General features: G+C 38.1%; 1 protein-coding gene across 1 annotated transcript; it reads right to left on the reverse strand.

Annotated features, from left to right (window-relative positions):
* Positions 1-6,258: 6,258 nt before the first annotated feature.
* CHAMP1 (chromosome alignment maintaining phosphoprotein 1) lies at positions 6,259-14,598 on the reverse strand. Its single transcript, XM_026666745.2, has 2 exons — positions 14,436-14,598; positions 6,259-9,989 (listed from the first exon to the last, which is right to left on the reverse strand). The coding sequence occupies exon 2, from the start codon at positions 9,961-9,963 to the stop codon at positions 6,880-6,882; it is 3,084 nt and encodes a 1,027-aa protein (XP_026522530.2). The 5' UTR covers positions 9,964-9,989; positions 14,436-14,598; the 3' UTR covers positions 6,259-6,879.
* Positions 14,599-15,024: the final 426 nt, after the last annotated feature.

Genomic DNA, 15,024 nt, shown 5'->3' on the forward strand with positions numbered 1-15,024 from the left:
CCAGAAAGCATAGTATAATTATAGCTGTATTACGGTCTTCATAAGTTGCTACCAGTCCTTTAGGTATGATTCTCTCATAGGGCATGCTTTTAAACACTAGGTGCAAATGAAACTGTGGAATAATGTTTTGTGATAATGCAAGAAGAAAGGGACTCTATCTTTGTAAAAGCAGTCTGAGAATTCAAGTGAGAAGGTAGAAAGAATTTCAGTAAAATATTTGAGGTAAATTTTTTGGGATAAATTAGTAAAAAAGTATCTGGGCATGGAATGAAATATCTTTTTAATTTGCCTTTCTTTCCTTAAACTGATTAGTCCCAGTTCCTACGTAGGGAGCCAGATATTGTTAAATGTCTGCAAGTTTTCCATAATATACACACTTATGGCATAAGAATATGCCATAATATATACCGTATTTGCCAGCGTATAAGACGACTTTTTTGCCTGAAAACATGCCTCCAAGTGGGGGTGTCGTCTTATACGCCGGGAGGACTCCGACTCCCACTTCGAGCTTGAGTTGCAGCCGGGAGGAGGCTGGGGGAGCGGTGTGTGTGTGTGTGTGTGTGTGTGTGTGTGTGTGGCGGGTGTCACTCGCCACGCGCTGCGCAACCTTTCCCCTCTTCCTTCCTTAGCGGTGTGGGGAGGAGAGGATTCGAAGATCCTCACGTGCGGCGTACTTTTCTTTTTCTTTTTTTCTTTTTGTACGCAGGTTTTGCATGCGGGCGGCTGTAGGTTAAGGATGGGGAGCCCCGGTGGGTTATCAGGTTTTACTGTGCTTCCAACATGTGCGAACGGTGGGAGAGCGGAGAAGAGAGCGAGCGAGCGCCCGCTGTGTGAAATCCTGCCGTCAAAGCAACACTGGGGAGGCAGGGTATAAATTTACCAGGTTAATGTAGCAATGGTGATTAATGCCCAGAACATTGTTTGCGGGTATTGGGGTGTGTGTGTGTGTGTGGTGGTGGTGAGGAGAGGTTGTCCTTTGAATGCGGAAAAGTAGGTGTGACCTTGTGTAGGAAAATAAAGAGATCCTTTTTAGCGTGTTTGGCTTCTTTGCCTCCCCTCGTTCGTTTTGACGTGGAGATAATGGCCTTCGGGCGGGAGGGAAGAAAACGGTAGCTGGATCATTTCAAATTTCACTTACTCTCCTGCCTCACTTCAATATGTCTGAGCGACTCCAGATACTGGAAGACTTTTTGAATGAAAGTGTTACCTCCATTTTTTTTTTTTAAAGAGGGCCACTTGGGGAAAAAAAAAGATTCTAAGGAATTCCTTGTTTCTTGATTAAAGAGAAGGCATTGAATATAATGTTCCTTGGCAGCCTTTTCAGTGTCCGGGTTTTTGTGTGTGTGTGTGTGTGTGTGTGTGTGTGTGTGTGTGTGTGTGAGAAAGAGAGAGAGAGAGAGAGAGAGAGAGAGAGAGAGAGAGAGAGAGAGAGAGATCAGCTGTATTGAGAAGAGAACGTTTCCTGTGTTCTCATTTTATTTACAACATATTTTACGCTTAATGGTAAGCAATGAAAAATATTTTTAAAACTCATTTCTAAACTCCATAGCTATTTGCATATTCTTGGTTCAAAATTGGATTAGCTCATTTCAAAATTGTCCAAAGCAGAAAAGTGCGTCAAAAAAAAAAAAGTGCAAAAGTGGAAGGTGTGTGGAAGAGGGGGTAGTCTTATACGGCGAGTATATAACAAACTCTATATTTTGAGTGGAAATGTTGGGGGTCGTCTTATATGCCCAGTCGTCTTATACGCCGGCAAATACGGTACATGCTTATGGAAAGAAAGAAATTTATAGCAGAGGGGAATCATCAACTCTTTCTCCCAGTGATGCAGTTCTATGAAAGATATTACAATTTGTAGACACATAATATCTGAAACAGGTTCATTTGCAGAATGTACTATATGATCTACTAGTCTTGAAAAAAATTGCCTTATGTCCTACTGTCAAGAGCAAGAGATATGACCTTTTCTTTGTTGATCCCAGTAATATGAAAATCTGTTAGAAATACGCCTACGTCTATGATTGTTCTAAATTAGATTCTTAAAATTGGTTGCTTAGAATAGCTTTTAATTTAATTGAGATTGGCTGTGGCTATTAAAAGATTACAATCTTCTTGCCAATTTTCAGCAAGTGTTGATGTTTTTACTATTAACTTGTATCTTTTTATTTTAAATGTTTAGATTTTAATATGTGAGCAGGCTTAAAATAATTCTACAGCTATGAAAGAACTAAAACAATCTTTTATATATGGTTATCAATATACCTTCTGAGGTACATTACAGGTAGTTCTTGATTAGAGCCATTCATTTAATGCCCATTCAATGTTACCACAGCATTTGCTTGGCATCCAGCACAGGGGTGGTATGCTACTGGTTCTGCCTGGTTCTATAGAGCCGGTAACTCTGAAGAACAGCAGACACCAAACCAGTTCTGTGTCTGCTGCTGTTTGGCCCACCCGCCCGCCTGGGCTCTTACCTGTCCTTTTCCTGCTTTTCCTGCTTTTCCAACCTCAGCTGCTTTGTGCGGCCCAGGTGAGGTTGAAAAAGCAAGGAAACAGAGGCTTTTCAAATGCCAATTCAAATGCTTTTCAGCTGTCCAGGCGGCAGTCTATGGTGGTTTTACACACGCATGCAAAATATAGTCACCGAACCGGTAGTAACACTGGTTGAATCCCACCTGATCCAGCATGTATTTACAATGGTTGTTGTCTCCCGGGTATGCAGCCATTAACAACCTTTGCAGTCAGCTCCTGGCAAAGTTAATGGTGAAGGTGGGATTTGTTTAAAGACCGCAGGATGCACTTAACAACTGCAGTGATTCACTTAACAACCATGGCAAAAAGGCCACAAAATTGGGTGCAACTCACTGATCAACCATCTTGCTTAACAAAAGATATTCTGGTCTCACCTGTGATCGTAAGTCGAGAACTACCTGTAGTGGGCAGAGAATTTTTATTGTATAGCTATCAGAAATGTAGCAGACTTTTTCATTAAAAAAAAGTCTGCACAGGTGCCAATCGGTGCTTTTGAGTAATTTGGGATCAAGAAGCATTTTGCTTTCCCCACAATGTCCTGAAAGCCAGGTTTTATCTACCGATAAAAATAGGAGATATACAAGAGACTAAGGCCACCCACTCCTGTTTGGCAACTCAGGTAACTCCAATCTTTTCCTAAAGCCACATCTTTATACTCATAGTAAAAAATGAGTAGTAGTGTTATATACAGGCAGTTATAGGAAGAAACATTACATCTGAATTATTAATGCTTCATTGCAAACAACATATGGGCTGAAAGTAAAGTTACATAGCTTGCTCACTAGCTAAATATTAAAACATTCCATTTATATTCATGTTTAAAGGCACTTACTGTTCCATAAAATTGAAGCCAATCTTGTTTAGAAAAAAGGATCGCTGAGTGCTTAAGAGAATACTTCTACAAACAGAAGTGGCCACTGGTGAACATTCTTCAGTGTTCTGGCATTCCTTTGCAACAAAATTTGACATTCTGATAAGTCTTTTGGATTCTGTTCACAGATAAAACTATTTAAATGCCAAATAAGAGAATTGTACCACTAAAAATCTTATTTGTTCAACCAAGGTAATTTTATAGCAGTATGTTAGATGCCAAAGACTTCTGTTAAGGTTTTGTAGATTCCAGCAGATTCCAGCATTTCCAGTATAAAAAATATATATGCTTGGTGCCTATGCACCGTGTATATAAATATAAAAAATTCTAATTGTTTAGATTTTCTAAAATAATTGGTAATACATTTTAAACTACTGTAGCACATATAAAGCCTATTAACTGATGACTGAAAATATTCATGGGCTGATGGAGAATAAATGTGAAAACAAATATAGCTTCACAGTTGGTATATTTTTTCAGTCTTACGTAAATTGAATTTAGATATTTAGACAAACTAACAAGATAACAAACTATTGATAGTTTTTATGAAATGGTTAGGCCCTTTTTGAACTGAGAAAATAATTGCTGTAGTTTTCTGGAGATTTGGAACTTTGAAATCCTGATATAGTTTCAGTTGGAGTTTTTGAGAAATTAAAGTTCTGAAGTTTGAGATTTTTCTGATAAGAAACTGACTCTCAAATCATTTAAAATGGAGGGCAAGAGGGCATTTTTTTAAAAAAAAAATCTGGATTGAAATAATTTTACCTGAATAGATCAGCTTACTTTAAACCATATTTTAAAGACTTTTGAAAAGTTACAAAAAGAATATGTTTAAAGTTATAGAATGGCAATACATTCAACATATTTGTTAATTTCCCACAACTTATGTTCTGTTGGTGGTCACAGAAATTCCTGATTGTTAAATGTTTTTAGAAGCTAAATTAACAATTTAACAAATGAAGGCTCTTATGTTAATAATGTACATGAAATTTGGAATACGTAGGATATCAGATTCGCCTAAGTCAATGGCCTCAGACTTTTAAAAACATTTATTATCTTAAGATGAAACTAATTTGGGATGACATTGGACTCCTCAGCCAATATTTAAAAAAGGATTGGTCTTGTATGTTGAAAAAAGATACTTGGTCATGCCCTCTGGTTGAATATTCTTAATATTTTAAATAAGTTTTTAGCATGCGTGTTAAGATTCAAATATCTGAATGTCTCACTGTATTCCTAAATGGTTACTACAGAATTACTACAACAGCAGCAAACATTACAGGGAAAACCTTTTGTTCTTGAGAAAACAATCAAATAACCACAGTGCTGCCATTGTTTTGTGTAGCTGCCTTGCTCTATTTTCTGGTAGTTACATTTCACTCATTGCAATAAGTCATGATTAATTGGTTTTATTGGTAATAAGCCATAGCATAGTTAGTTTGGGCTTGTTTATTATATTAACCCAGCTATAGTGATTTGTACACTATTTATATAAAATAGTACACTGTGGATCCAGCCAACTGTTATATACAAAACAGAAATGATAATTGTTATTGGAAGAGTCAAAGCATATCAGTTCCATACAACTGCTAATATACTGCGTGTGGTTTACAAATTGCAGGGGTAAAGTTCACAACGCACTAAATCAAAACCAAACAAATCACTTTAGTCAATGTGTCATCTAGGTATTTTTAAATATTTTAAAATTTAGGCATTTTAAGTATTTTTCTATTTTGTACTAATTAGCTGTGTGATGCAAGCCAGAAACTATATAACATGGATATCTAGCAGAATAAATTAAAGATATTTGTAGCATTACAAGTAAATTATCACTTTTTATATTTGTAATTTATTAATTTTTTATGCTGTCCATTCTAACTGATGTAGTGGTTCTCGGCGGGGTGAAATATCAAAAGCCAAACTCCTTCAGAAATTTTTTAAAAAGCCAATCAATATAGCTTTTTAAAAAGCCTTGTTACATTGAGAATTGGTACATATTTATTCTCATTATGTATATCCTAAATCCAATTTCTTTCATATCTTAATTCAGTGAGACGTGACACGGATTTCTGAAATGATTTTTAACTTTAAAATATTCATAAGTTCTAGGCAAAAAGCATGGGAACAAATATGGTAATGCTATGAAAGCTAAGATTACTTCTGCATTATTTTTTAAAAATCCAATTGTTGCTCAAAGCCTAGTAATGCTGTTACCCTAAGTATTTCTAGGTACAAGTACAGCTCTAATATCTTTAGGCTTTAACCTTCTAGCTGTATACTTTGATTGTGTCAACATATACAGAATGTCATTATCTTTCTATAAAAAAAAACATCATGGATTTGAAGTGACAAATACTCTAATTAATGAAAGGCTGCTCACTAGCACGATTTTGCAAATTCTTATGAGTTTATCTTATGCCATAATGAACTTTCATACGTTTGCACTAGCACAGTATCTTTGGTTTTATTTTTTGTCTATAAAGCTATAATGTAAAAATTAATTACGACTGCCTCTATTAGTAAAAAGGTATGTTTGGATTTATGTTTGGATTTAACTCAATGTATCCAAGAGCAGTACATCAGCCCAGAAACTCCAAATCCCCCTCCTCCAAACATATTGAAGCCAGCAGCTCTGTACAAAACATATAGGACAATATATACAGTACTTGAATTGTATCTTGCTGCTGCATCTGACACCAAGTACTGTACATTAAAATTGTATACTTATTTAGAAAATTAAGATCATCTGTAATATAACTGGGTGTGGTATAGAATCTGAATTTGAATCAAGCCCTTACTGTAAACAATGCTGGAAATACGTTGATGGAACATCAGCTACACATACAACTGAATAATTCCAAATACACAAAATTATTTTTATTAATAGGAAACATTCCTTAAAATCAAGACAATACATGTTCCAATATATGACAGTACTGTAGTTATTTCACACATATTGTGTTTCAAATACAGTGAGAATTTTTTTAATTATTTCAATAACCTAAGCAAGCAATTCACTCAAATGGGAACTCAAGTACATATTAAAAATCATAACATATAAATGCAGGCAAACAAGATTACTTCATGCAAGGTTTAATGTGACCTCATTTGGTGCTGCTCCTATTGTTTCAGGCTTTTCAAAATACAAAATTAGATTTGGTTGAATAAATTGCTAGAATTTCACTTTTCCAGCTGTATATTTTTCATTTTTATTCCTTTCTGTTTTAAAAGTGACATTCTGTGCAATCCAGAACAAGCTTATTAATTTGGCAGTAGTGCTATTTTGGTAAAGTAATTATAAAGGTTACATTGCAACACAGTTAACCAAACACAAAACTGTTTAATTAATTAGTGGCTTAAATGCATTTAACGATGCATCAAGTTTACTGTATACTGACATAGTTTTATACACAAACAACAGTGTCTACATTGCCAATCCAATGTATTTGGAGATTTCTGAATTTTCAAAACCAATTTTATTCAGTTTGCAGTTCATTAAGGAATTCTTTTGATGGTTCAGCATTCTCCTCTGGCCCCTTACCAGCTTCCTCACTCTGCCGGCTCTGATTAGGTGGCTCAGAAGCAATATCAAACTGTTTTTTATTGACTTCTTCACTATGGCGGCTTTGGCAATGGGTTAGATGTTTCTTAAACCCTCTAGGAAAATTTGACTCAAAATTGCAACGTGGACATTTAAGCAAACTCTGACTATGAGCAGCAACATGATTCTTAAGGTGAGATTCCAAAAGAAATGCCTTTCCACACACATCACATTTGTATGGGCTATGCACATTATGTTTATTAACCAAATGGTGCAAAACAGCTCCCTTTTTCATAGCCCGGCAGCAACAGATTTTACAATAGTATTTCCCTTTGCCACGCTTCATATATTTTGCTATCTCTTCTTCTGAGATGAAAGCTTCCTTCTCTTCTGTAAACTGCAATACACACTGAGGCTGAGTAGGAGTAACATCAATTTTAGTTTCTTTATTTTGGTCAGGAGACTCTGTATCAAATTGTTCCTGATCACTGTTGGATTCCTGTTCCTTTATGTCTGATGTTTCCATCTCGGTATTTCCACTTTCACTACTATTTAACTCTGGATTAGAAATTTCCGGATTTTCTTTCTTGGCTTTCTTCTTTGGACAGGTATATATTTCTTTTGTAGGTTCCTTCGGTTGTATGGGCTCTTCCTTTGGAATTAACAAACTACTGAATGGATTTTCTTCTTCTGGATGCTCAGTGAAGCCATCTTTATTACTGGATTCATTATCAGTCTGCAAATCTGAAAAAACAGGTACAGCAGGCTGACTGAAATCGTTGATAGTTTTGTGAACTTCCATGCCTGTTGCTTCAACTGGTTTGTGGGTATCTGTATTCTGTACTGGCTTCTGATCTGAAGAAATTGATTTCTGGAACTCAGGTGAAAGTGAAAGTTTGGGAGGTTCTGCAAAGAAACTTTGTTTCTCGAAGGAGTCGGGAGATGGTTTCTGCAGTTCAGCAAAGGTACTATGTTTCTGGATTTCAGGAGAAACCGCAGGAGACTTCAGCAATTCATGTGAGAGACTAGGTGACTTCTGAGAGTCTGAGAAGGGAGTATGCTCCTGGATTTCAGAAAGAACAGCATGTTTCTGAGAATCTGGGAAGAAGGAATGCTTTGGGGCATCTGGGGAGACAGGAGTTGGTCTATGAGATTCTGAAAATACAACCTGTTTTGGGGTTTCAGGAAAAGGTATGTGAGCTTCATGGAAGAACGAACGTTTCTGTGTGTCTGTGGAAACAGGAGGTACAGATTTTTTGGATTCAGGAAATAGGGCCCTTTTTCGGGATTCAGAAAACAAAGCACGTTTCTGCAATTCAGAAGAAACAAAAGTGGTCGGCTTTTGAGTCTCTGGAAAGAAAGGAGATTTTCTGGACTCAGGAGAAAATTTCCAAGGATCAGGAGATACAGGAGGAGCAGGCTTACGTTGCTCAGAAAAGAAGGGCTGTTTCCAAATATCAGATGACATAGAGGGGGCAGGTTTCCTCAGCTCCGCAGGCATGGGAGGAGGAGCAGGTGGTGCTACAGATGGTGATGGCCTCCAAGTGTCAGGAGACAAAACAGGTTTCCAACCTTCAGGATAAACAGAAGAAATGGGTTTCCATGGTTCTGAGGAAGCAAGACTAGATTTTGGAGATTCGGGCATGGAGGTAGATTTCCAAGTATCCGGCATAAACTTCTGAGATTCTGAGGACATCATATTTCCAGGCCTTCGGGGTTCTGAAGGTGGTTTTCTGGGCTCAAGTGACATTGATGTAGGTGGTTTTGGGGACCAAGGTGAAATAGTGATAGATTTCTGCTGCTCATGTGAAATACTACCAGCAGATCGCCAGGTTTCTGGAACAGGCCTCCAGGGATCTGGAGACAGTGGAGGGTCAGGTTTACGTGGTTCAGGTGAAAGTGCTGAAGCAGGCCTTCTGATTTGAGAAATATGCCTACGAGATTCTGTGGATAGACCAGCAATAGGTTTCTTAAGCTCTGGAGACACTGCAGGTGAGTGCCTGCGGGGTTCTGGTGATACAGCAGGTGAGTGCCTGCGGGGCTCTGGTGATACAGCAGGTGAGTGCCTGCGGGGCTCTGGAGACACAGTTGGAGAGTGCCTGCGGGGCTCTGGAGATACAGCTGGAGCAAATTTCTGTGTTTCAAACATGACCACAGGTGGAGATGAAGGCTGAGCAGACTTTTGGGCCTCTGGCGATACAGTTGGGATGGGTTTCTGTGGTTCGGAAGATATAAAGGAAGCGGGTTTTTCCGATTCTACAACAGGGAGGGATTTTTGTGTTTCACTGTATGTGGGTGTCACAGGTTTCTGTTGCTCTAATAACAAAGCAGGGAGAGATTTTGGTATCTCTGCAGTCTCTACTGAAGCAGGCTTCAGTGGTTCTGGAGTGACAGAAAGAGGGGGTTTCAGTGTTTCTGAGGACACAAGTGGAACTGGATTTGAAAGTTCTGGTACAACAGGAGCAGGTTTTTGTGCCTCCAAACATGCAACTGAAACAAACTTCTGATGTTCTATGGTTGTTGCTGAAGTAGGCTTCTGTATCTTGGAATGTAGCCCCATATCAGACTTTAGCAGTTCAGGGGGAGCAGGCTTTTGAGAATCGGGAGACACAGTACATTTTTGTGTTTCAGGAGACAGAGAAGGCTTTTGAGGTTCCACAAAGACAGGCTTTTTGAGGGATTCAGTTTCCAACACCCCTTTCTGGTTTTCCTTCTGTTTGTCTGACAATGAATGTTGTGCCGTGATATGATAATAGACATTACAGTACATTTTGCTGGTAAAAAAGCATTTGTGGCAGTGGAATAACTTTGCACTTTTCTGGTAAAATATAAGTTTCCCCAATCCTGCAGTATCCATTTCATCACAGAACTCAGGGTGAATAGTACCCATATGAATTTGTATGTTTTCATAGTCAGAGCCTCTGAAATTACAGTGATCGCATTCTAAGCGTTCTGTTGTTTTATGCAAAATCTTCAACATGTCCATTTTTCTACTGTCAGCTTGCATAACACTACACATGTTCCAAACTGCAAACTGCACTATACCTGAAATAAAAGGTTTTTTGAAAAAAATTAGTTCGTAAATTGTTAAAATACAATTTGACTCTTAAATGTTTACTCAATTATTGTTAAAATATAATCGATTTTTGAACGCAGGTCACACAAAGAAAAAAAATTAAATGTTATACTTCCACAACCCAACTAGAGAGGAACATGTTAATATTGTCAATCCTTCATTCTTTATTAAAAGTTTTAATATAAATCTGTCTTACAGAAGCATCAACATACTTATGAATTTAAGCTATTTTTACCAGCTCCACATGGCTCATTTTGTTACAAAGGCTAAAAAGCAAACATTGTATAAAGAACACCCAGCTAGTTCTAGTATCTGAAAGAAAAAGAAGCTATTATTAATATATTGCTCTTTATTCATTTATTTAAATACATGGGTTGTGAATTAGACTTGGTTTATAGTTCTCAATTTGGCTGTTGATGCACTTGATACTATTTTTGGAGGGGGTCATATACGCAGCCTGATTGAATGTTCCATAAACAAATCCCAGATGGAGGAACATATAACTATTCATTTTGTTTACAACTTGTGCTCAATATCAAATATATTTGAAAGTATTATATTCTATTTAAAATAGTGTAACATATTTTGTTGACACTTTATTTCAAAATTGGCAATTATAGCTAAAAGATTATTTTAATGTGTATATTACTTCAAACTTATCCAACTCTATTAGAATGGATACTATAGTACTAATAACACAACACAGCAGATTCAGGAGGCATAATGGAGATGGAAGGGAAACACAGAGTGTTGCACAAATAGAAGTCTACTGATGCTATGTTAAAAACAATCCAAAATACCTAAATTATACAATGTATAAAGAAAATATACAATATTTTCTGCAATTATATACAATGCATTATTTTATTATACAATATATATTATACAATGTATACTTACCTTCTTCAGAAAATAAGTAATGTATACTTCACATTATTAATGTACACTCAAGTTAAGTGGAACTTGATACTTTATATGAACACTATACACTATATAGACCAGACACTATATCTGATCTGGACAATCATTGCTTAACTGATAAATTGTCTTATTTCAGCATTTAATAAACAATTCATGTTAACCAAATGATCTTTGCCTTGCTTCAGATTCAAAAGAAATAAAAAATGGTCAAGAGCTTTTGAATTCTTTATGTTCTGCTTTACAAAAGAAATACTGTTTTTTTTTACACAGTTCAACCATTTAGATATTAAAGCATTTAACAGTTTGGTTTACATAGAACTGTAATGACCACTTTCAGTGACTGCTATTTACAAGTTTTGTGGAAAACTAGTGTTTACTTATACTTTCCAGCAAAAAATAGCCTATATAGTTTTGCTTAATGACTGCAACATTTGCTTAACCACCACCACCACCACCAAAAAGTCAAAAAGGTGGTTTGGAGTCATGTGATGACCCATTTTATGACCATAATGACTTAATACCATAATTGCCAAGTTCAACTATGGTCATAAATTGAGGACTATCTTAATAAAAAAACCTGCCTATCTAAACTTTTTAAAGTTTTTTTTAAATCAGACTGTCTTTGGAAATTATCCTTTAGTTTACTTTTTTGTTATGACTTAAAATTTTAAAATGCTTAATTGTAGTATCTTGAATGTTATCATAAGCAATAAAATAATGCAGCTATCTGGAGAAACAGCATATAAATTATCTAAGTATGTGAGGCTGAATTATGCGCAAAGGACAATTGGATAGGAATTGCTGGTAGTGGTAGACAACTCAAATACCTGATATCTGAACATGTTTCCAATAAATCTATGCTATTTTGGTGCCATCAAATTAATTCTCACACATTGGCTCAACAGGTTTAGAAATGGCAAGGTTCAGTGCCTCAAACATTTCTCCTTCCTTGCAGATTGGTCAATTGATCTGCAGCTCCAATTTCAGAGTCCTCTCGAAAACCAGATAAACTGTCTCAGATTATGAGCTGTAAATGAGCTGTAAAGACAATATTTTAACCACATAGGCCTTATGGTTAGCTTTTAAAATATAATTAATTTTTTTTGAAACAGTGGGATAAATCTATTTTTCCTAAGGGGTTTTTGGGGAGAGGCAAAATGCTATGAATACGGTAGTAGAAAGGTGTGCAATATTTTACTTTAAAATATTTTAAATATTTGCTGTATGATGCTAAACTATATCATTTTTTGTCTGCTTAGATAGACATTTCAAAACAGAACACTGCATCTGAACAGCAACACTGCAGTAAATGAAAGCAAATTATACAGAGTAGAAACTTTTCACATAAGCAATAAAAGCTTTGAAATCTCCAAATGGTAATATCTAGACAACCTTGATCTAAAAAAAAACCCTTAGGTACTGTACATCAGTGGTCTTCAAACTTGACAGCTTTAAGACTTGTGGACTTCAACTCCCAGAATTCCTCCTCCAGTCATGTTAGCTCACGAATTCTGGGAGTTGAAGTCCACAAGTCTTAAACTTGTCAGGTTTGAAGACCCTTGCTGTACATCATACCTAGTTAGTGCTTCATTGGGAGACTGCCAGGAAATTTGCCTATAAACTAGACTAGGAAATCATGAAAACATCTTTAACAGATAGCAAAGGCAAACCTTGATACTATACAAAAGAAAAATAATCATATCCCTGTAGTCACTAAGAATAATTTAAGGAACCTTTTAATCAAGTTTTCAAAATTCAACTATAAAGAAATAAAGTTGTAATTTTTGTGCACATGTGTGCACATCTTGGAATCAAACTCCCTACATTTTTCTTTTTTTAGAAGTGGTTTGTCCATGCTTTCTTCTTAGGGCTAAGAGAAAAAAGTTACCCACTTGGCTTTGCACTTAAGACAGGATTAGAATTAGTGATTTTCTGGTTTTTAGGGATGTGCAAAATATTGTGTACAAATTGTTCCAAGGGCAGAACAGTCAGTTTTGAATAGTCCAAGCCCTACTGAAATATACATATTTGAGGCTGGATCCATGCAGGGAATAACATGGGTTTATTTTAATTTGAACAAATGTAGAGATGGGAACAAGGATACCGGTGCCTAAAAGAGGGAGTAGAAAGTAAGTGCTTGGAAAGTCAGGGATTGGCAGCCTAGTGGGATATGCTGTGCTAGAACATGGGCAAAGCATGAGGGAAGGGAGGAAAAATCATGGGAAGATCATGGAAAAGTCATGGGAAGATCAGAGCTGGATGAGTTGGATATGCCATGCTGACACTGATGGCAACCTGGGAGAGAAAGGGAAAGAAAGTATTGGAATGATGGGGGCTAGGTGGGATATGGCAAATGGAAAACTGATGAGGTGGAAGAAGAATAGATGTGACCTGGTCACTCGCCTGAAATTTCCTTCATCCAAATCCAAAATAAATAAAGCATTCCAGGTTCAGTTCTGCCAAAACAAAGCTGAAGTTCATCAAAAGTGCTATCGTTTGGATATTTGACCTTAGATTTTGGCTTCTTTCATCATTTCTGCAAGTTTACACTATGTTTAAAAGCAAAGTACTCATGTCAACGAAATTTAAACCTGTGTTTATATGCAATTCGGCAGAAAGTAACATTTCTTTTTAAACAATGGATAAGCGTGGTTAAAAATAGCTGATGGACACAGGTTTGAAGGTTTTTCCCTCCCCTATGTAATGGCAACGAATCCTAAATGATTTGTAACTTCGCATAAGAGTAATTTAACATATAATTATATATAACATATATATGCATGATAGTTTAAACCAGAGCCCCCCAAACTTGGCCACTTTAAGACTTGTGGACTTCAACTCCCAGAATTCTCCAGCCAGCATAGTTGAAGTCCACAAGTTTTAAAGTGGCCAAGTTTGGAGACCTCTGGTTTAAACGCTGCCTGCATCCTTGACCCCTCCAGATACGCCAGACTAGAGGCTTCCACGTCGGTCTTGAACATGGCTCACCAAGAAGAACGAGGGGAGCTCTAGTCTGGCGCAGCTGGCGAGCCCCCAAACCCGGAAAACGTCTCTCCTCGCTGGATGCAAGAAAACATGCTGTCATCTGACACCCCATTCTTTCCCCCCACCCCCTCAGCTCCACTGTCGGAAGCCTATCAATTGCGCCGTCAGGTTAAATTTAAGCTCAGACTAAATTCTGGCAGGGATCCGATAAGACCCTGGGGTTTTTTTTTTTTTTTGGGGGCGGGCAGCGCTCCTGCGACTCTCATAGAGAAAACGTGAGGGAAAAAAAACGCCTGAATCTGGGCAGTTGCGACGGAAAAGCGAAAGGGACAAACTTGGCGTGGTGGGAACGCGAAAACCGGAGCAGGGCGGGACGGGGTGGGGGGAGGCAGACTCAGAGCCACACTGAGCCCGAGCCTCGCAGAGGCGCCCTTCCCGATTCCCTTTCCCTCAGAAGATTAACCGACCCTCCCTCCCGTTGCCAGGCAAGCGAAGGGAAATATACCTACCAGGAGAAAACGACAGTTTGCGGAGGAGGGGAGAGAGAGAGAGAGAAAAAAGACGCTCTGACCGAACAGCCCCTCGATAATGGCGACAGAAACTACAGAGATGGGAGTTGGGGGCGGGGAACGGGGGGCGACCGCGGTGGATGGGACAAAGAAAAAGAGGGCTGACGCGACCGAAGAACCGCTTGTTGATTGGCTAGCGGCGCCCACTTGATTTCCCCCCCCCAAGGGCGGCTTGGAACTAGCCCCTCCTCCGCCGTTAAGCTTGGCGCAGGCGCTAGGCAAAAGAGGACGGCGCCCCCCTCAGGGCGACGCGGCTCGCGCACTTTTGGGTGGGCGGGTGAACGGGAGGCAGTGTCGGAGTCTCGAAGCGTGCCCGTTCAGCCCGTGGGTTATGCTCGCGGGTCAGTGTATTCTGGGTACCCTGAGTATTGGGTTCATGAGGTGTTTAGGAATCGTACTGAGCACCTCATGCGAATGCCGTCATAGTAATGGCCATCGGCTTAAAAGCTTTTAAAAAGCTTAGAGAAAATACATAAGCTTTTCTCGAGGATAATTATTGATGAAACTCCTCATGAGCTGGATACATTTG

This window comes from Notechis scutatus, chromosome 5, assembly GCF_049901735.1.
Source record: "Notechis scutatus isolate UNSWTSFEM ecotype Mainland chromosome 5, rNotScu1.2, whole genome shotgun sequence".
NCBI lineage: Eukaryota > Metazoa > Chordata > Lepidosauria > Squamata > Elapidae > Notechis > Notechis scutatus.